We start from the raw sequence: 22,980 nt of genomic DNA on the forward strand, positions 1-22,980 counted from the left end.
ATGGATTGTAGGTTCCATCTACTTGTAAAGTATGAAGCCTTCAGCAGGTAGTGGACTCTGATCTTTTCCTCTAATTGTTGTATCTGGAGTTTAGTAAAAGTAGCTTAGTTAAAATGTAAATTATAAACAAAATGGAAGCCTGTATCTAACCTGGAGAAAGTAGGAAACCTCAACAGAGTCAAGACTTGGTTTCTGAACTGTGAGGAACCAAGAGGACAATAAGCAATAGCGTGACATTTTAGATGTTGCTAACCAAGATGAGATTGAAAGTTTCTCAAGTGCAAAATGGCAGAAAGTTGCTAAGCTAGAAAGTATTTATACATGATTCAAAAACGGATTTAGGAAGAGAGATGACCCATACTCATCAAGAGTTGCCAATCACAATTTAAACTATGAGAAGGAGAGCTAAAACAGTAACGATCCAACCAATCCACCTATTTTACAGCCTTTTAGCAGACTAGTTTATTATCTCTAGATAACTGAAGCCATAATTTGCATAACGGCTGTCACTACAGGAGTGGTCAGTGGAGTCTTTCATTTGTGAAGTGACTGAGCCACACACAGGGGCTAAACTGAACGTAAGCAGACTATAGCTGGGTTTCAGATATTATTGGGGTAGAAAAGTGTGCTTTTTCTGTCATATTCAATTAGCCTACAGTTATCTTTGCCTTTTTTAAACAATATTTCAAGTCAGAGTTTGGGTTTTTCTAGCTGTTGCCCATTTAAGAAGTCACTAATTTATATCAAGGATTGGTGAGCCTGTATGAACTGGGAAATTAGGTGATTTGAATAAACTGGCAGTTAATTCACATACACTAGCAGTGGCTGAGTTAGGCTTGGAGCTGGATTCAGATCTCCCACCTGCACAACAGTTTAACATAAATTTAACTATGAATTTGAAATTATTAGCTAAGCAGTTTGCCACAGATAAACAAGTGAATGAAAATCATCACAAGAGCTCTGTTAGTGCACAAACTGATCATATCAGATGTTCACAGAACTGCAAAGACATGTTTATTTCTGGCTCACCAAGTCTTTTAAAGTTGTACCCTTCACAGGCAGCATTGCAGGTCACGGCGCTCCAGGTGAGCCGCCCACGTCAGAAGCTCAGTCTGGCATGTGGGAGGACTCGGCAGTTGAAAATGCCACCTATGTGATCCACCCACAAGTTAAGCTCCATCTGCTTTGAAGTTATCAAACACATCATATCTCAGACTTTGCATTCTGAAGGCTCTAGTAATGCCTGGCTTCTCTCTTAACAAGTAGTACACATCTCTGTATAATGTATTCCAGAGGAATATTTGAGGGCGATATGGTAAATATGAAGGACAGCAGCAGGCAGGATGAGTCAAAGAAAACATCCTCTGGTGGATTCAGGATCCCAGGAATGTCTATAAAATAATTTTAATTGCTTATGTACCAGCTTTGCCTTACTTGCCCTACTACCCTGGCTCAAATGTGACTTTTTCTCATTTAGTAATGCCTTCTACCACTTAGCACCTGCTGCCTGTGAGGACACTACACTATGAAACCAGAGCATGAGGGTTTTAAAATGCTAAATCAAACATCTTATTATCCAGCATTCTGCATAACAATAACATCAGCCCAAGTAGGTTTGGGGAAGAAGTAGTCAGTGAGTGGGTCAAAGGATGCTACTGTCCCTTCAGAAGCAATGTCAGTGACAAGAGCTAAACAAGCAGCACATTCTGCATTTACAGTAACAGCAATACTTAAGAGAAAACACCCATTTTCAGACACTGCTCATTACAATTCTTGGTCACAGTAAACCAGAGCCTATCCTGGCATGGGAGCTAGTCTACCACAGGATACACCCCTACACACAGCCACACACTCACTTAAACCTGGACAAAACAGAGTCACAGATGAACTCTTCTCTGTTTGGGATGTGGAAGAAAAACTATGGTAGATGTCAAAAACCCTGTGCAGACAAAGGCAGAATGTTCAAACTCCACTCAGATAGTGACCGAGCCACAATTCACACCTGAGTAACACTAAACACTGTGCCACTATGCCTCTTACAATATTTAACAGGCAATTGGAAATCATTAAGGATTGTCTCAAATAAAATTGAACTCTTCTAGCATAGGAACAGAAAAGAGATTATGTAAGTAAGATAAAGCAGAAATGATTACACTGTACTCGAATAAAAAAATAACTGTGTACAGACTCAACTTCTTCTCTGATAACTGACTTTACCTATATTATTCGTCTCCATCTGTAGAGTCAACCACAATTTTCTAGGCTTAATGATAATAATAAATAATATATTTTATTTATATAGCACACTTTATGACATCTCCTTGTCTTTAAATTCCAAACCTATGTCTAGATATGGGCCTTAGACATCACCATGTCCCTCACTCCCTTGGCTCTTGAACTTTTAAAACCATCACCACTTAAATATTACAGGGTTTGCCCCATTTCATTAGACTCCACCCCCATTGCAATAGGCCCCACCCCTAAATAGTTTTCACTTATACTTTAAAGCGGAGTGATCGCTATCAGGCTAGGGGATCTGTACCAGAAATCAGAAGGTTGCCAGTACAATTCCCGTAAATGCCACAAGTGACTCTGCTTCGTTGGACCCTTGAGCAAGGCCTATAACCTGGAATTGCTTCATCCTGGGAATGAAGTTAACCTCCAGCTTGCAAGGAAAACTCACGGGTTGGTGGCAGAATTGCCACTCCAGCCACCGTAAGAAACTTCACACTCTTCCATTCCATTCTAACTAGTGTGCTGCTGAGGGTGTTGCACTGCTGCGCTTTTTGTATTAACTGTTAAGAAAAGCTTTCAGACTGATGTTTCCATGGAGAAAGGAGATCAAATAATTCCTAATACAATGAGCCTTATTGGGAATGCACACTGAACAATAGCAACCAATAGCTAAATTCTCAAAAACCTCAAATTATTTGTGTCACATATTTCAAATATCAAGTTTTCACTTGTTTACTTCCAATTTTCCAAATATACTTTTTGGCTTAAATATTATTAAGTAAACTACTTTAAAAAAATCTACTCATGGATGACAGTGAAGCTTGCAGAAGTGAGCCTTGAATTGAAGATCTACCTCACCCTTCACCAAAATATAAAATTTATAAGTTTCCCTAAGCCTTCACTACAAACAACATGTGGTAAGTAAGTAGATAGATAGATAGATAGATAGATAGATATCCAAGGGAAGTAACAGATACAAAAATTTAATTTTTAGATGTAATATTCCTTTAAGAAAATGTGACAAATAAAGCAATTTTGCCAAATTAATAAACTCAATTAAACAGACCACATGGATGATACTGTCTCTTCTATCAACAGTACTAACCTTGAGGTTCAATGCCAGCTGGAAGGAGCCCATCATTGCTGAGAAGATCCAGAGCAAAGGTTACATTTAGCAACTGTAGAAAAAAATGTTACAAAGACATTAGGGATGCAGAGTAAACACAAATGTGAGACTGGAGATGTCCTCCAAAAGAATACATCTCAGGTGGTTAGGGCTACAGCCTCACTCAATAGACTGCTTAGCATGGTACACTAGAAGCAATTTTTGTGGCAGGGACGTTTTGTTAAATTGCATTCATTCATTCAGTTTTCAACTCCATGTGTTGTAGGGGATCTCAGTCTATCTAAGTAGCATTTGATACAAGACGTAAAGTAAACCTGGGCAGGGTTATCAATTAATTAATCAATCATCTCTCTAAACAGGCATTTTCAAACAAGCCTAGTCCAGTTCAGGTTGTGGGGGGCTGAAATTTATGCCGGTAGTATAAGGCACATCCCTGGATGGGATGTCAATCAATGAATTAACGTGTATTTCATATAATGTCATTAACACTAGAATTACCAGAGCCTACGAAAAAACTCGAAAAACCGGTCCCACCTTAAATCGCTTCTTAAAATCGTTCACAGCTCTCCACCAGCGTCTTTTGTCATCTAAATGTGCTGCTAAAAATCAGGCTGCAAGCAGCCGGCTATTCCATCCCCCCACCGACTTAGAATGTGCACAAACTTCTCCCAGCTCATGCCTTGATTGATTTTCTGGGAGTGAAGTGGAGTTTTAGAGTGGAAATAATAGATCGTTATTTGGAACACACGCATTTCATGTCTGTTTCGTTTCTACAGTAATCTGTGTAAACACATTGTTAAAACTGAAACGTTTTTTATATTCTAGTAGTAGATGGCAAAATGTAGGCATAAACTATATAATGTATGAAGCCTGAAGTCCAAATATCAAAGAAATACTTTCACAAAAGGTACAAATCTAACACAACAATTGCGCTTTTATTCAAAAATATAACTGCAGAAACAAAAAGCCGCCTTAACATGCGATATTGACACCCATTTATTATGACTGCCTCCGTGGTGCAATAGAATCAGCTGCCGACTGGGAATCAAAAGGTCGCGAGTCGATCCTGCACCACTCCATTTTGAGAAGTAAACTGCTCTTAGTCTTACTATTTTAGAATAAAAACATACATTTGATTTCAGTCTGTAACAGCCGGTGTAATTCACAAGTCATATTACAGAGAAAACTACAGAGAGCTTTAGGCATGCAATGAAAGGCACTATACAAACTGCATTCTAAAATCTAGTTACACTTTAAAGTAACACCACCACAGACCTATGTGCTTTCCCGACAATTTATTTATAAATTGCTCCGATCCACCCTTCTTTAAACTGCTGAAAGTGGGTGACATGCGTATAAATGAGCATTGCTTTTAATGGCGTTATATTAAATATAGACGGAGTATTAGATATATACTGTACTAAAGTAAATAACAAATTATCACACTTTGCCTCTAGTGTTGCCCCTGAAATTGGGTTAAGTGGGTCTGAGAATTGATAAGTAAAAAAAAAAAAAAAAGAAATTTGTCAAAAACTTTGTTAGCACACTGAGGACCTCTACTGTCCTAAATGGTTTAGGCATAGTGGTGAAATAAAAATAAAACAGTTCTTTGTTATTGTATGTTGTCATTACTATTTTGGATTGTAGGCAGGTTTTAGTATAAATAAATTGTCATTCATAGTGTTGGCTACTTGACCCACACGGACTGTAAATCCAGGCTACTCTAGTGACCACCCTAGTGTTTCTGACGGTGCTGCATTAGTACGCAAAAGGCACTATATGAATAAAATGTATTATGATTAGTCCACTTTTTAAACAAAGACTCTTCTATGTTGCCTGCTATTAACTGGCACCCTTTACAGGGCTGCTTCTTGCCTTGTACCCAGTGCTGCTGGGGTAGGTTCAGGCCACCCACAACCCTGATTTGGATTATGTGACTTTGAGAATTTTATATTATGGTCTCATTATGTGAACATATCAGGACATGTAGGGATAAAACAAATATTAAGGCATTGTTAGCTGATGTCCTTATTGTGCCAGTAGTAGTGGATGCACCTTATTAAATTTATATAGCAACTTTACAGAAGCACTTCAAGAAGACACTTCAAACAAAAGCAATAGGAGGAGATCAGTAGGAACTACTGGGATAGATGATGAAGAAGTGAGCCTCAGAGGTGCCAGAAAATAGCAACTGCCTGAAGCCTTTATTTCTGCATCATGTGTGATGTGCTCAGATGCAGAGTTCATATGAGGACCACTTACCATTTCAGAGTTGGAGCTCGGGGTCAAGCAATATTCATTCAGATTGATAAAGTAGCCTCCTAGTTGACCAATCAGCAAAATGAGCATCACCCCATCAGCAAACTGTGAGAGGGAAGAACAGCAATCAACTTCCTAACATAGTTTGTTCTAATGACAGCATGCAAGCACTATCACCAAAGGGTGATTTGTGGAATAATTTAAAATATTCAGTTATAGTCTATCGCCTGCCATGGCAGTTCTTCAGATCCTCACCTGCCCTCAAATTGCCACGGGTTAACAATTCCACATACCTCTAATTAAACACCTCAAATCAAGCATTTGATTCCCATCATTAATACTGTGGTATTCATGTAGTCTAATACTGGTTGAACATTGAACACAAAATTAGCTGAGAACTCAAACGTTTTAATAAGTAGCATTTAAATTCTTAATTAAATGATCTCCCCCAAATTTAGCTGGTGAAGAACGTCAAATTCTCATGCTGAGGTCTACAGTAGCTATGCTAGTGAAGTTTAGCATGAGGTTCTACAAGTGTCTGTCTCACCAGTGAAACCACCATTACACCATTCATGTTGGACAAAGTACACTTTTTGCTTCCTATTCTGCTTTTTTATCTGAGGGGTCTAAATGAATTAAATGCAATATCCTTTAGTCCAATTAAATAGATATGGGCTATCATGGCGATTGGTGGTGAGTCTTATTGGGCTATTCTTGGTTTAAGTAGTAGTAGCAGCATCAAGATATAAAATCTTTTTTGTAATCCGAGAAGTCATACATTCAATGATCCTATTTATTCCGAGAGGTAATTTCTTTTGTTATATGAATTTTGGCATGCAGTTATGAGTTGCCAGCTCACGAAATTCAAACCAAAACCTTTACATCAAAAGTAAGTCTCAAGGCTGCAAAGCAAGCCTCACCCCAAACTCTAAAAACTAGCTATTAACCTGTTCAGGCACAACAAAATGGGTAAAAGATTTAAAATTCAAAACATCAGAAAGGGAGAGAGGAACCATAAAAAAACACCTGGTCCACAAATATCAAAACAATGTTTCATCACAAAACTGAGCTGAATCAGAAGCAAAAAGGAGACAAAAAGGTTGAGTCTAAAATACAAACCTAAACAACCAAAACATGCCCATACTCCAATAATCTTAAATTAAATAACATTAACAAAGAATCAAAACACTTGCAACAATAGAAATCCAAAAGATAAACCAGACAATAGATGTCAAAACAAATGCCACTAAGCTTTCATAAGACTTTTAAAGTCCTGGGGTGGTCATACAGCTGCAGCATTAGGGGCCTCCTACCCATAGGTTTAATATAAAAGGGACTTGGAAAATAAACAGAATAAAATACTTTATAACACTTACATAATACATAGTAAACAACATACAAAATATACATTAAATAACAACAGGTTTTTGAAACATAAAACACAAAAGAATACACAAAAGACAATAAAATAAGTAAAACAGAAAAACATTTGAGCCAGAGTATGGCATGACAATGGCCAGTGTTGGTTATGTGTTACAGCCCTTAACTGCCCCTACATGAAAGAAACATACCTGTGTGTTCATGTCATTCACTCGCAGGCCTAAACCTTCCAGGTTCTTATTGACAAAATGCAGGATAGCCTGAAAATTAGGGAGGAGTACAATCAGGAGGCAGGGCCGGCATGTAAACATTTGGCCCTTCATGCCCACTCGAGCTGTGGGCAAGTAACCTACCTGCTTCACTGTGTTCACTTTCTCTGGGGCCAGTTTTAATAGCTCCTCAATTGGATCTAAATAACAAAAAAAGCACCAGTCAGTACACTGCAATGGGCTGCTATTCCTCCTTGCCTTGCATCTGTGACCCTGAATACGATTAAAATGGGTTGGGAATGTTACATTATAATAAAACCCTACCATGTGGTCCAGAACCCTTGGGCAGTACTGTAAGTGAATCACTCTTTCTTTCATATAGCACTTTTTATGTGTGATCAATTAAAGGAAAAAAGGAAAAAAGGAAAGAAGAAATACTTGTATCAGTTAAAACCCAAAGTTTAAAATGTAAGATACAGTACAGACATACACTCACACACTTCAAATGCTTGGCAAGGTCAGATTACCAGACCCAAGCTTGGCACATAGCAGACACAGTAACTGTCTATCGGGGCAGCATCACAAAAATGACAAATAAATCTTAAAATGCTTTGAATTATTGAAGGATATGTCGGGAATGGCATGACAGGTAAAGGTTTGGTGACATCCATCAGGCTCAGTCAGCATGTGGAAATGAATAAGAATGAAGTAGCAGTGAGGTGACAGGTGCCCTCCTGCAAAGGGACAAATCAAAGTGACATGCACAGTCATGGCCTTGCAACATACCTTTGAGGGTCTCATCTGCTTCAGTGCTGTAAGCGAACAATAAAATGATGTCAGTCAGGAGCTGTCTAGTCTGTCCCATAGTGACCAGTCACAGTGAAAATCTCCTACCTGCCACCAGTGATACACTCTAAGATTGTTTCTGACTTGATTCCATTTTTGTTCACCTGTTAGAGAAAATAAATTGAAAATACTGAGTGGTGGGCTTCCAAGGTAGGTTTAGTCTAAACCATCTTATGGTGCATAAGATGGTGCTTGATATGCTCTGCTGATTGATTTTCAATAATGCTTAGCTTTTGCTTAGCTTTATAACTCAAATTTCCCCCTGGGCACATCTATCTATCTGTCTGTCTGTCTGTCTGTTATCCACATAATACTTTCCATTTTACCCTTACAGAGTACTGGACCCTTTTTTTAACCACAGAAAGCTCACTGCTCCTCCTTTAATCCTTAAGCAAAGTTCATTATGCTGAGTTAACTAGTTTCTCTATATACAAAGAGTGCTGGTCACTTCCTAAACCTGCAATGCTGATCAATCTCTAACTAGAGTGCACAGGATTGGCTAGTGCCCATGAATATAGGGTTGCTAGCCTCTACTCAATGATTGCTGACCAGTGCCTGCTCGGCATGCTCACCACTTCCTTACCACATTGTGCTGACCGCTTTCGAAACCATAGAGTGGTGACCATTCTGTATGCAGATCATTGTGCTTGCATGGAGTAATAGTCATTTCCTACATACAGGTTTTACCAAGTGCACTTGCATAGGAAAACGTTTGTCATTCTTGAACTTTGGATCATTATGCCTGAAGGAAAATAGTAGTGATCATACAAAAAAGGTCACATAAAATCTGCAGTGATAGCAGTAGAATAAAAACATGACTGTGACCTTTCCCCATCTGAGTGTAGCTTGGTAATTCTCGATTCAATATCAGCTGAGAGTCCACCAGATAACAAGAAGAATCTTTGTGGGTTTTCACAGTTAGCCACTGAAGATTGTAACAGAAACATATTAAGATGTGATAAACTGTTGACTTGCTAAATTGAACGCCATACTCTTTACATTCATGCACCTACTTTTGATTTTTAGGGAAAGCATGGTGTGCATTTGTGTCTGTTTCTCTGCATTCAAAACTCTGCTCTTGTAAACATTGTGCACTCATTCAGCAGCAAGTACTCATTGGCTTGCCTACTGTTGAGAGAGAGGAACGATAAAAATCGGAATACTTTGAATCCATTTCTCCTATACTATTTCATAAACGGAACGGCAGCTAACTACTAAAAATAGTCAGTTGTGTGTCACTGCCAAGACTTTAAACTGTCACGTGTGCTGTAGAATAAACACAGAGGGCCTTCTGAGACATTTACTGTATTTTTAACACAGTCACTCAGAAATTGCTTACATTTGGCTGGCCAATAATTAGGATGGTGTCTCTGCTGAAGACTTTACTCAAGATGATGCTTCTCCCCTCCCAACGACATGTCCATCCTGAGACTGGTCACTGGAATTACAAGTAACAAGTTCTATCATTCAGTTAAATGGAGATCTCCATTCAACCAAGTGGTAAAACTTGCTGCTTGTAATTCCGGGGGCCTGTAGTATTTGATCCCCATTGCTACAGTTTCGGGGTGGACATGTCACTAAAGTGGGGAGAAACTCTGTGGGGGATATAGTTTGATTTTCAAAAAAGAGGATGGTAGTAATGGACAGCAGGAATGGACACTCGACACTTTCCACCTCCAAAGTAATGCATCTTTATTTCTTTTTCTAATCAAAAAATGTGATCAATTTTAAACTTTTTAGTTGTTATGGAACTTCATAGGAAACTACAGCTGCAGGGGTACTATTTATTTCCCATAATGACAAGGAAGGAAAACAAAAACAAAAATAGCCCTATTTTCATATAATTTTTTTTACTTTCAATGCCACAAAGGTCTTGACATCTGAGGGCCAATAAAACATTTAGTCAGTTTTGCAGACAAGCTTTCTGCTTTAGAGAGTGAACATGAGTTGCTTGCATCTTTATTTGCTCATGACAATTATATGTCATCTCTAGAGATAGTACATTTGGTTTCCAAATCATTTTGTCAAGGTTCAAAAACACAGGTATTTATTCTTAAACACCTATTTAATATTTGCATTTTAGCTTGGATGGAGAAAGTGTCAGGAGTGATTTGTGACAGATGGATATCAGCAAGAGTGAAAGGGAAGGTCTACAGGACAGTAGTGAGACCAGCTATGTTATATGGGTTGGAGATGGTGGCACTGACCAGAAAGCATGAGACAGAGCTAGAGGTGCAGGGTTAAAGATGCTAAGATTTGCATTGAGTGGGACAAGGATGGACAGGATTAGAAATGAGTACATTAGACTAGAGGATCAGCTCAAAAAGACAGACATAGCTAGAGAGGCGAGATTGCGTTGGTTTGGACATGTGCAGAGGAGAGATTTTGAGTATATTGGGAGAAGGATGCTAAGGATAGAGCTGCTAGGAAAGAGGAATAGAGGAAGGCCTAAGAGAAGGTTTAATATGGATGTGGTGTGAGAGGACATGAAGGAGATGGGTGTAACAGAACAAGATACAAAAGACAGAAAGATATGGAAGAAGATGATCCGCTCTGGCAACCCCTAACGGGAGTTGCCGAAAGCAGAAGTAGAAGTAGCTTGGGCATCTTTTATTCTTATGATTTGGTTTTCAATTATAAAGAGGCTTCTGCCCTGTCCCAATAACTGGCAAACTCACATCCGATGTTTCCATTTCCTAGCAACATCTGCTCAACAGTATTAACAAGTATAAATTTTCACTGCGTACAAGTTCAGAACATCTACCAGTAGAGTATGGAACAAAGTTAAAAATATGCAGCACAGCAGGTCAGGTTGGCCATTGACATAACACAGCTCCCCATTTATCTGAGTGGCAGAACTTGCTGCTTGCAATTCCAGTAATACATGTTTGATTTCTATCTATTTACAATATTCCACTTTTGTACTCTGATAACATGATGGAAACTTACCTCAAGTACAATAATTTTCAGACATAGGTTAGGTGGCAAAACCAGTTCAGGCTGGAAGCATCTGGCCATGGCAATTAGTAAGTGTAAGTTGGCTAGCAGATTACAACTGTAAATTGCTAAAATTGTGGAGACAAGTGGGGAAAAAAATGACATTAGTGAGATGTTTACAAAGTAGAAATCATTTTCAAAGACAAATGCTGGTTGCTCAGGACCTTTATGGGAACTTCTCATGCATATTCAAAAACTTTATGAATTTGTTGTACCAAACAAAAAAAAAATGACAATTTGTAGTATGCCACTCTCCCCTGTTTCTTCCCTGTTTAGGTATATTATATTATTTGTGATATTGCCCCATACCTTTTCTTACAATTACTTGTTTAGAGCTCTTCATTACCGCAAGATCCTCTTTAAGTCACCTGAAGCGCAAGATGATTGGCAGTGCATTAGCTGCTATCTTTGCTCTTAGGCTCCTTATTGTGCTTCCTTTGAAAACCTGTCAGTCTGTAGAGTGTTTTGTTTTGATCTTTTTGGCTTTTGACTTTGGCTCTTAGCACTAAATTTTTGGGTAGCAATCTAACATTTCTTTCTGGATTGCCTTTGTTTTCATTTTGTTCTATGCACATTTTTGGGTATCTTTTGAAATCTAAATAGCTTTTGAATTTTTGAGTTTTGCTTTGCATTCTTTGCTGTTGCTTTTGGAGTTTTGGATATTTTTTGTTTTGATACAGTAAATTAAGCATTAATAGTGTTTGTGCTTAGGCAGGGTTTTTTATGTTTTTCCCCCTATCCTTTTTGGGGTAAATCATAAGACAGAAGTTAATCAACTAATCACTTGAAAAATACAATTAGAGATTCAAAATACTTCAAGGTATCTGCTTGAATGAGATAGACAGTTGCATCCAGACCTAGGTGGAGAACAGAAACAGTCATAACCTCTGGCACTGCATTGGGTTGGGCCAGAATAATAGTAGAACTGACACAGCTGGCACGTAGTTATGGATCAGGCAGCTGCACTAACAAGACAAAGACAAGAGAACCACCAAATAAACAGGTTGTGCAGATTCTAGACAGACACGCATATACAAGCAATACAATAGCACTGTTGTCTGAAGGTCACAGGAATTAGATAGCCACCACACAGCAAGACTTGGGAAGCATCTTGAAATTAAAGCAAAACAATTATCTTTCTTTTCACAGTCAAGACTCCATGCTAATGCAAGGGTGTGGAGGCAACATGTCAGAGATTTCCTGCTTGCTGAAAATGTAGTTGTCTACTTACACTCTCCAGCATTTACAAGCATTCATGATCCTCTTCGCAGACGCCTGAATGCACTTTGGCCTCACCATCAACCTGAAGATGCTGCAGGTGATGGACTAAGATGCAGACGCTGACCCTTCCATTAGAATTATTGATTATAAGCTGGATGCCTTCATGTGTTCATATACCTGGATTCAACAATCTCAGAGAATCTGTCACTCAAGAGCGAAATCAAGAAGTACATTGGAATGGCATCAACAACCTTTCTAAGACTGACAAAGAGAGTATGGGCCAGCACAAGCTCACAGAGAACACCAGGGTCCAGGTGTTCTGGTCCTTGTGAGCACATTGCTGCATGCCAGTGAGACTTGGATGCTGGGCACAAAACAAGGACAGTGGCTCAGCTCCTTCCATAAATGTTGCCTCTGGCGTATATTTGGCATCACTTGAAGGGAGAAGATCACCAACAACACAGTGCTGAAAAGGGCAGGAACCACCTCTATCTTCACCTTCACAGATATAGGCACTGAATGGATCACATTTCTCATATGGTCAATGGTCATATACCCCAGGACTTCCTCTTTGGAGAACTGGCATCTGGAAAGAGGCCAACAGAAACACCCCAGGTTCACTACAAGGATGTCTGCAAGCATGACCTCAAGGCTCTCAGCATCAACATCAACACCTTGCCTCAGACAGGAGTGCCTGGAGTCAGGAGGTCATGAAGAGTCTCTTGAGATGTGAGGTCAAAGTGATACACAAAGCTGACAATAAGAGAGCTGTTCTGTTGTACATGGTGTGGCAAGGACTGCCACTCTTGTAATGAACTCCATGGCCACAGCTGTGGGGGATGCAAATGCATGATCCTTTGGGATCAAAGGCTGCCTGCTACTACTTCTATTACAACTAGTGGTCAATCTAGATACCCAGATCCTAAAAAGTGACAAACACATCAAAATATTTTCAATTTTATAGTTTTTACAACTAAACAAGTTAAGGGTCCTGTACTTTTCTTTCTCTTTAAACAAAACAAAACAAAACTTGGCATGTTAATTTCTTTTTACCCAGCCTGTTCTTGCCTTCTTCAAAGGTAAGTACATGTGATTTTAAACAATGACATCCAAGACATCACACAAAAGCACATTAACGCATGCACACAGAAGGTGGCCTGGGGCATAGTAGTGTACAACAAAGGAATATCATCATGACATCATCACTCCAATACCATGGATATTAACACAAAAACAAAACAAAGTACAGAAAACAAGCACAAAGTAAAAATAACAGTGGAAAAGAACCAAGAAACCACCAAATCCAGGTCACTTGAGGTGGCTTCCAAACAGAAGAGTAAGGTATACTGTACTTTCAAATCAATCACACATCTTAGTGTTAAACCTGCTGAATGACGCAGAACAAAACTGCTATGATGTTAAATCACAAAAGCCCAAGCAGAGCTGACAGCTAGAAGTCTTTGAATTTGTCTGTGAGCCAAAACTAGGAGATTACACATCTCTATAAATAGAGATTAGCATCACATGGAAGTCAAAGGGGTTTTCTCTAAAAGGAAGCCTGTTGTTGCAACTTTGTATTCTCTTTTGCTAGCTAAGCCTTATTTACAACAAAAGCAGAAGTCATGGCTTTAGCAGCTGCTTGAAGAAAAGCTTGACTCACTTAAAGATTTTTTGGAGTACGCCATTGGGTCCTCTGAGGAATGCCTGTTTTCCATTTTATTGACACACTTCATATTATATTTAGAATGGTCTGTATTATTAAGGCATACCCACTACAGATTGTCATGATTGGGCTTCAAATTTAGCAACAGACAACATACAGATTTACAACAAAGTTAAACTTTAATTCAAACCTCATTCACTTCCTAGATGACACCGATATCTAAAATTAAATTCCCAGTATCACGAATGTCACAATAAATGAATGACTTGGCTGAGATAGCACTGGCTTGATCAAAGTGGGAGTGAGCTGACTAAACTTACAAAGACCAGGCTGGGAGTGACATGTGCTAAAAGTACACTTCTGTTTTTTTGGCATTTTTATTTATTTAATTTTGTGATTTCTGTAATTTTGCCCTGGCCCCTTGTTTCTTTTTTGGCTACATTGTCCCAGTCACTTTCCTCACTAGCTTGTAATACATAGAGATCTTGAGAATACACCAGAAGATACTAATTAGATAGATAGATAGATAGATCGATCGATCATTGGCTGAAAGTCCCCAGTGTTAGTGTGTCAAAGAAGATGTGCTGCATTGGCCATAATGGCACTTGGATTTTTTTCCATTCTCTCCTCCTCTACTACCTCCAGAGGGTCAAGAATGCATCCCGTAAATGAGGCTGCCTTCATAATTTGCTATTTGATTCAGTGAGCATCTCTGTCTGCTCAGCCCTTTCTTTTGTGGTCCCTCTGTGTTATGAGAGCAGTCCAGCCTGTCAATGTCGACCCTGAAGTACTTGTAGGAGTGCACTACCTCTACATCTACTCCTTTAATAAGGATCGGACATAGAGGCTCTTTGGTGTGACAAAAATGAATAAGCAGTTCCTGGTTTTACTAATGTGAAGCTGCAGATTGTCCTTTCTGCACCACTGAATCAAAGTTTTCCAGTTGACTCCTATACTCATATCCTTTATTGATACACCTCATAAGTGCAGAATCAAGTGACATGACCTGAGGTGTACAGTGTGAACAGATAAAGTAGACAGGCCTGTTTCTTGTAATGCTCTAGTGTTGCTCACATCCGTATCAGAAACAAACACAGTCCTGAGCCTCACAATCTGTGGTCTGCCCCACAGATAGTCAGTCCATTATCCAGGACACCACAGGCTCATCTGCTTGCATACTTCAGAGTTTACCTTTTCACAGGGATGACTGATTGGTATTAAAATTTATCATTTGGATTATTTGGTTTTAGTGCTGTTTGTCTAATTATTATTGAATTTTTGTATTTTTTTTATTTTGCTTTTTTTTTCTTTATTTTATTTAACACACTAAATAATTTATAGTTTTGTTTTTTGGGCCAGGGTTTTGAGCTTTTTTTGGGGGTAGGGTTTTGCCTATTTAAGCTCTAGGTGTTTTTTGTGTTTCAGCTTTAGCCTTTTCTAGAGTTAGTAGGTGTAAATCATGAAAGAATTACTTTACTGCAATGGAAATTAAAGGACATTAACAGGGAAAGACTTGACAGAGCTGCTACCACTGTGATCACATTGAAAATTATCCGACTGAGCTGGGGAAGCCTAAATATAACTAGGTAATCGCTGGACTTGGACATAAGTGAGATGAATAACTATGGCAGATTTGAGAAAAACAAAATTGGAGATGGACTGTCAAACAAAACAAATAACGAAATAACAAGAATCACAAAATGAAGTAGGATTGATCTGCCCAATCTTGTAGAACATGGAACAACCTGGTTGATTTGAGAAGTATAAGTGAAACTATAATGACTTGATGCATTATTGGCTACACAGTTTGTTGGACTCAGTAATGTGGTCATTTAAGTGGCAACTACATGAGTTAATTGTAAATAACTTGAAAAATACAACGAACTCCTAGAACCGTAGTAGAATGTCATGACTGGTGTAACTAACTTGATTTCGTCACTTATCATTATGTCATTTCCAACAGATAAGCACTATTTAGTATTTATCATTTTAATAACAATCTGATCCCAAAAGAACAGATACAAGGAGCTCATAGACAATGTTTCAGTTTTCCCAACTATCCTTGATACAGATATGGCCTCTGGTCACCAGCCATTTCCATCTACCATATGCAAGTGTCTTATGGTCACACCTCCACGGGGCAAATGGTATGATCTTCTGATATGAGGAATAATCACTGGCCTATTGCCTGCTGGCACAGATTCTATCTGCTGTTTTCACTTACCATTCACACTCCATTTAAGTGATTCATCAGCTGGCAGATTTAGCTTCTCATTCACAGCTTCCAGGATGATGGTGAGTTTGCGCTTCTGTGCACTTTCTGTAAGGGCAATTTCTTCCACTTTCAGCTCGACACCAGAAAGTTTTACTGTCGAACAGTAAGCAACAAGTCATCCCAAACAGAATCAACTTTGTCCATTTTGGATAGAATGAGACTCGACCTATTTTCTTCAAGCATTAGGTTAGTTGTTCAGAGAGTGGAAAGTTTTTCATCTTAAATCCTTCAATTCTACTCTCCCAGTGAATGAGGGACAGATGCACTGCTATCAACAGATGTAATCTATCTGCTTAAAATAATGCCAGGTCCAAATCAGGAATCCAGTTAGCATCTTCTAGTGATTCCTGGTGAAAATCTGCCTCCCTTCTGTAAAATCATAAGGTCCTATAGTAGTAGTAAAGCAACATGTACAGGGTAGAGCAAAATTCCTGTTTGTCTGTATGATTAACACGCTGCCACTCTCTAATATAATCAAGAATACATAAACCCATCTTAGATACCAACAGACCAAATAACATCTGTCCTGCTCTGAAAAGTGGAAATTTGTCTTCAACATTACTACAGGTGGTCTGGTGAATTGGTCAGTGGGCCTACCTGAATCTGAACATTTTTCATAAGTATTATGTACATTCTCATTATACTTCTATCTTCCCACACCCATCCCTTTCAACATTCCCTAACCAATGAATAAAAGACCATGGGCTTCAGCCATGCTCATACTCACCAAACAGGTGATGCAGTATGAGTCCGTCATATAAATCCTTTTCAAGGCTCTGGATCACAATGTGCTCTTTTTTCAGTTTATCATTGATCCAGGATATTAGAACCTACAGAAAGGGAAACGAGTGACATTACCCAAAAGGGCAGGAGTCCAGTGTCTGTTAGAACATCCAAAAGAACAGCACAGCAGCTCACCTCCTTCAGTTGCTCAAATCTGGCATCCTTGAGAGACTGCGGGTGAATTAATTTGTTCTTTCCACCTACGGAAAGCACAAGAGAAACTCCTCACAGTTTGAGTGAAAGCAGAGAGCCAGGGAAGTTCGGTTGGTCACAAATCCAGCACACACTCACACACAGTAACAGCGTACATCAAGGCAAGTTTAAGAAAATTTCGTTATTTTTGACGCAGCAGTAGGCTCTATTTTGAATAACTTTTTTTTTATTTTACGCATGGTAAACAATGAAATCTCATAAACGTGGACTACTAGACAGCTGCTCTGATCAAGCCAAATTAATATCAGCCAAACAAAACTTTTAGTTTATGTCTTATTGGACAGGTATATATTTGTTAGGGTGTGTGCTCCATAGTGAATTGTTATATTGGCACATTTTTCTTATTATTAGGCATTTTTTCTCTTGCATATACAAACTCCCTTTGCAAGCAGGGCCTCAGGGTATCCTCCCAAGTCATCATGATGGTAGATCTGAACATAACGCACATGCATACATCTTGATATCCAAGAACAGGCCAGTCTTAGACATCTTCTAAAAAATAACACATGCTGTATTGTGTTATTCTATGAAGATGTCATTTTCGTTTCCCTGTATTACTCTTTCTGTTCAGCAGCGGTTCAATATTCATGATCTGCCTTTCTGTGTATTTCTAAAGTGACTCATTAAACACACCATCATAAACGGAAAATACAGCAGGATATATTATAGGTAAGAATTATTATAAACAAGGCAATTGTATACCCCAATAAACATCTAACCAACCTTCCCAGTTTCACCATACAGATTAAAAGCTAAACTTTGAAACTAATAAATTAGAGAGCAACACAGGTTTAATTTTTTTTTTTTTTTTTATCACATTCATTTAACTTCTGCCTAGAATCTATTTTAGTCTTACCTGCAAAATTAAACGAGCGAGTCAGTTGACAGGTCTCTCAACTCCCGTCCAAAAACCACATAAAAAAAAATAGCACATAAAAGGGCGTTTCCCTGAGACAGGCGAGGCCTTGCTTGGGGTGGAGCCCAAATGCAAATGAGCCATCAATCATGAAGCCAGCGATTGACACAGAAAGTCATGGCCAGAGTTGGAATTGGAGGCTTCTGCATGGACGGAGCTGACATTTCGACTAGAGCTGTGCCAGCTCCTGGTGTTAATTGATTTTTGTTGTTGTAGCACATTTTGCTTATGCAGGAGTGAAAGGCTAGGTAAGCAAAATGTGACAAATACACATGATGGATCGTGCTTCTTTTCAGACACTGCTGTCTTCACAAACAGTAAAGTGGAAAATGCTTAAGGTAACAAATACAAATAGAAAAGTAAAGAAAACATGTTTGGTATTTATACAGTGAAAAGATGATTTTAAAAGGACATCTTTGAGACATGGCAATGCTAGCACACTATATATGTGTCATATTAGCCTGTCACATTTTTCTGCCCAGGGCTGCCAGACTGGGATAAAAATGTTGTTTACTGGTCAGTATATACAGCCAAGTTAAATTCAGAATCATCTAAAATAAGCATTTTCTGAGTTTTTCCAGTCTAGTAAGAGGCAGAGATTGATGTCCCTTATGTTTGCCTATCATATTTTTCTGCCCTAAGATAAAACCTCTGTTAACTGCCCAGTGTAAACAAAAAAAAGAAAAGAGTTTGAAATAATTTAGTTTTTTGCATTTTCTAATATGGTTAAAGAAGAGATGGTAAAGGTTATTGTGATAACTCACATTTTCCAAGCTGGAAATGCTACAGAAATGAATACCATGAAATACTTAAAACAAAGAAGACAAAATAAAAATGCAATACAGTATTTTACACATAAAATTCTATAAAGTCTAATAGTAGAAAAGAGAGAAAGCCATGATGTTGTAACCAGATGGAAAAATGACTTGAAAAAATTGCAAATATGATACAGAAAATTGGAAAGGCTGAAAATATCAAGTTGCATAAAGCAAATGACTTTGCAGAACAGAAATCTGAAATGAAAATGAATTTGAGATGCTGCCTACATTTTGCACATTCCACAAACAATAAGTGCTTTTGAAACCAGTAATGTAAAAAGAACCAAACAGAGGTGCATACGTGTGCTGCATTCTCCAATTAGACAGGGCAATGTGAGGGAAGCAGAAGTGCAGCATTATTTGATGGGATGAGACTTAGAAGAGACCACTGGAGCAGGTTTAAGGGATTGTGTTGTCCATGGCACCGATATAGACAAGCCCCTGTTAGATGAGGGTTCCCTTACTTCCCTTCCCTTATAGAGCTTCACCTATTTTAATTATTGGATTTTTTCGATATTTAATGAAAGGCAGTCCATTCATAAGCAGAATTGCTTGAGGAGCTTTTTTCTTGAGTGGAACAATTATTATATTTCGATAAGCATAATGAATGTTGGGCGGCGCAGTGGGTGACGCTGCTGCCTTGCAGTTAGAAGACCAGGGTTCGCTTCCTAGGTCCTCCCTGCATGAAATTTGCATGTTTTCCCCGTGTCTGTGTGGGTTTCCTCCGGATGCTCTGGTTTCCTCCCATAGTCCAAAGACATGCAAGTTAAGTGCATTGGCGATCCTAAATTGACCCTAGTGTGTGCTTGGTGTGTGTACGCATGTCCTACGGTGGGCTGGCGCCCTGCCCAGGGTTTGTTTCCTGCCTTGCACCCTGTGTTGGCTGGGATTGGCTCCAGCAGACCCTCATGACCCTGTAGTTAGGATATGGTGGGTTGGATAATGGATGGATGGATAATGAATGTTATATTGTATCACAGTTATTCTTATTTTGAATTCGCTTTCATGCTTGATAATTATTTAAGAGTTTTTTTTTTCTATTTAAAGCCCATCCACTGCTGAGGAGGAATGCCTGATTGCACTAAGTTAAAAAGCTACCCAGGAAGCCTATGTTTGCTCCCTTGTGCATTTTGTGAAAATGAAGCCAGCAGGATAATGCGCTTGCTCCAAAGGAGTGCACAATCCTTGGTAACTACCTACTGTACTGTGCTGCTACTGGAGGTGCAGTCTGCAGTTCAAATTGTTCAGTGTGTGAAGTTCTTTTTGTTCTGTCTTTACTATTGCGGCTTGTCCTTTTTCTCCTCAAAGCCATTCGATTCTAAACTTGTGGTGTTGCTGTTCCTCTTTTGGCTGCTCCCATTAGGGGTTGCCACAGTCAGATCATCTTCTTCCATATCTTTCTGTCCTCTACATCTTGTTTTGTTACACCCATCACCTGCATGTCCTCTCTCACCAAATCCATAAACCTTTGCTTAGGCCTTCCTCTTTTCCTCTTCTCTGGCAGCTATATCCTTAGCATCCTTCTCCCAATATACCCATCATCTCTCTTCTACACATGTCCAAACCAATGCAATCTCGCCTCTCTGACTTTGTCTCCCAACTGTCCAACTTGAGCTAACCCTCTAATGTACTCATTTCTAATCCTATCCATCCTCGTCACACCCACTGCAAATCTTAACATCTTTAACTCTGTCACCTTCAGCTCTGTCTCCTGCTTTCTGGTCACTGACACCATCTCCAACCCATATAAACACGTATACAATATTATATCTCTCTATTATAAAAAAAAAATTCTGGAGAGAAACAGTAGGTCAACGACATGTGATCTTCACGTTAAGATCACGGAAGACACTTAAAAAACCTGCGAGACTAGAGAGATTGGCCAAGGTGCATCTCACGGGGACCTTAAACATGAGACTTTGTTCCAAGAGATTGACCCAGGACCGTCTCGCGATGACGCAGAACATGAAATTCTTGCAAGACACGCCCTACATACAAATAAATAAGACTCAATCGTGTTTTGCCTTTGAGTACACACAGATCCAGGGCTTTCAGCGCATATAAAGTGTATAAGGAGAATACGTTATAAATGAAACATAAGACGACTAAGCGAAGAAGAAAGACGCGCGAAGTAATGATTTCTTCATTTCAAATCCATTGTGGTGCCGTACAGATCCAAAATTATTAAAAAAGACCTGACATAACATACTGTATATTATACAGTATAGTTTTTAATAATAGTATATTATCTTGCTAGTAGTGATGGACAAATAATTTTACATTAACAAAGTTTTTCTTTATGCTAAAGTGTAGATTCTTCATACTCCAGAATTTTGCTTCATTAGGAGAATTATTTGCCAAGAATGCACTGATTTAACAAAAGAAGTGTTACACTCATTAATCTATGTAGCATACGATGTCTAAGAATTTGAAATACTGAACCATTCAATATTGTCACAGTTCCACCTGGGCTCCAATGGTACCTTGATAAAAATGAAGGAACCCTTGAATCATCATGTACTTTAACTGTTAAATAAAGAGAAACTCTCTGACAGCAGTAACTGATTGCTGAGTTTTGGAATAGCTTCCTGAATGTTGGGATTACATAAAGCACCTTGGGATTTAAAGATCTTAATACACTGTTGTTTATTGAGGGGGCAGAGAGTGGTGATCTGTTGCATGGTCCAACCAGTAAGTAGGAATCAGTATGCTTGACGGTACTGTTACAACCACTTTAACTCAAAATCACAAGGGAGTGAGAAAATTTCTTTGGGCCTCACTTTTGAAATAATTAGACCTGAAGTCCTTTAGCTATGTTTTGGTACTTTGGGGTATTTGCTCACATTCACAAGCAAAACCTGATGTCTGGCTCTTTGTGTAAGAAGCGTGTCTTAAAAACATTTTCATAGCAGTATGTGAACTTACACCCAGGGGCACTATAATGGGGGGAGTAATGGCTTGGAAATTAGGTGCCTTCAGCAATATTAGAACATAATTTTATCAAAATTAAAATGTAAAACAATAATTTAATTACGATTTCTTTTTTCTGAAAAAAGTAGCAATCCATGCAATCTCTACATTGTATTTCCCCCTCTCTGACAAATTTGAATCACAGAACAGTGAAATCCACAGACTTGCGCTAGCTAACATTAGATGCGTGAATTCAAACCTCAAAGCCAAATTCCATGTTCCAGAAAACAAAGGCATGAAAAGCTTTAAACGAGAGAAGAGGGGGTGACAGTTGGTCACCCATTTTTCTCAAAGTAAGGTCAGTTTGGCCAGGAATTAACGAGGAGGTTCGCCGTTTTTGTATTTCTTGTTCAGAATGTCAATTGCGGCAAATTCCTAAGAAGGATCATGCTCCTCTCGTTCCCCTTCCCTTAATTGATGTCCTCTTTGAACGAATCGGGGTCGATATTGTAGGATCCTTGGAGCCCTCAGCCCGAGGACATAAATATATATTAGTCCTCGTGGATTATGCGACCCGATATCCAGAAGCTGTTCCCTTGCGCTCAGCTACATCTACAGCAATCGCACAGGAACTAGTAGGAGTATTTGCGCGTGTTGGTATTCCTAAAGAAGTCCTAACGGACCAAGGAACACCTTTTACCTCGGAGACGTTCAGGGAAATGGCCAAGTTACTGAAAATAAAGCACTTAAAGACTGCGGTGCATCATCCTCAAACCGACGGTCTAGTGGAGAGGTTTAATCAGACTCTCAAGCAGATGCTTCGCAAGGTGGTCAGTGGGGATGGGAGGAATTGGGATCAACTCCTTCCCCTCATTCTCTTTGCCTATTGGGAAGTCCCACAAGCCTCTACGGGGTTCTCTCCTTTTGAATTATTATATGGACGACAACCCCGAGGTATATTGGATATTTTGAAAGAAGGTTGGAAAGGAGAGGCTCTTCCCTGTACAAATATTTTGGAATATATCGCACAGTTACGCAATAGATTTGAGAAAATTCGACCTATTTTAAAAAGTCATATGGAAGAGGCACAAGCAGCACAGGCCCGTTATTACGATCGTGGCACGACACT

The 22,980-nt window shown here is 39.0% G+C and overlaps 1 protein-coding gene across 2 annotated transcripts in view; it reads right to left on the bottom strand.

Moving 5' to 3' along the window:
* parvg (parvin, gamma) overlaps positions 1-22,980 on the bottom strand; it is a 44,699-nt gene that overhangs the window by 11,975 nt on the left and 9,744 nt on the right. For both annotated transcript variants that reach the window (XM_039760614.1, XM_039760616.1), the window contains exons 3-12: positions 17,130-17,194; positions 16,939-17,041; positions 16,161-16,304; positions 11,005-11,120; positions 8,104-8,159; positions 7,996-8,021; positions 7,354-7,409; positions 7,192-7,260; positions 5,624-5,725; positions 3,341-3,413 (exon numbers count right to left, since the gene is read on the bottom strand). In XM_039760614.1, the coding sequence (XP_039616548.1) occupies positions 3,341-3,413; positions 5,624-5,725; positions 7,192-7,260; positions 7,354-7,409; positions 7,996-8,021; positions 8,104-8,159; positions 11,005-11,120; positions 16,161-16,304; positions 16,939-17,041; positions 17,130-17,194 (810 nt within the window). The remainder of the gene's footprint in view (positions 1-3,340; positions 3,414-5,623; positions 5,726-7,191; positions 7,261-7,353; positions 7,410-7,995; positions 8,022-8,103; positions 8,160-11,004; positions 11,121-16,160; positions 16,305-16,938; positions 17,042-17,129; positions 17,195-22,980) is intronic.

Source organism: Polypterus senegalus, chromosome 8 (genome assembly GCF_016835505.1).
Source record: "Polypterus senegalus isolate Bchr_013 chromosome 8, ASM1683550v1, whole genome shotgun sequence".
NCBI lineage: Eukaryota > Metazoa > Chordata > Cladistia > Polypteriformes > Polypteridae > Polypterus > Polypterus senegalus.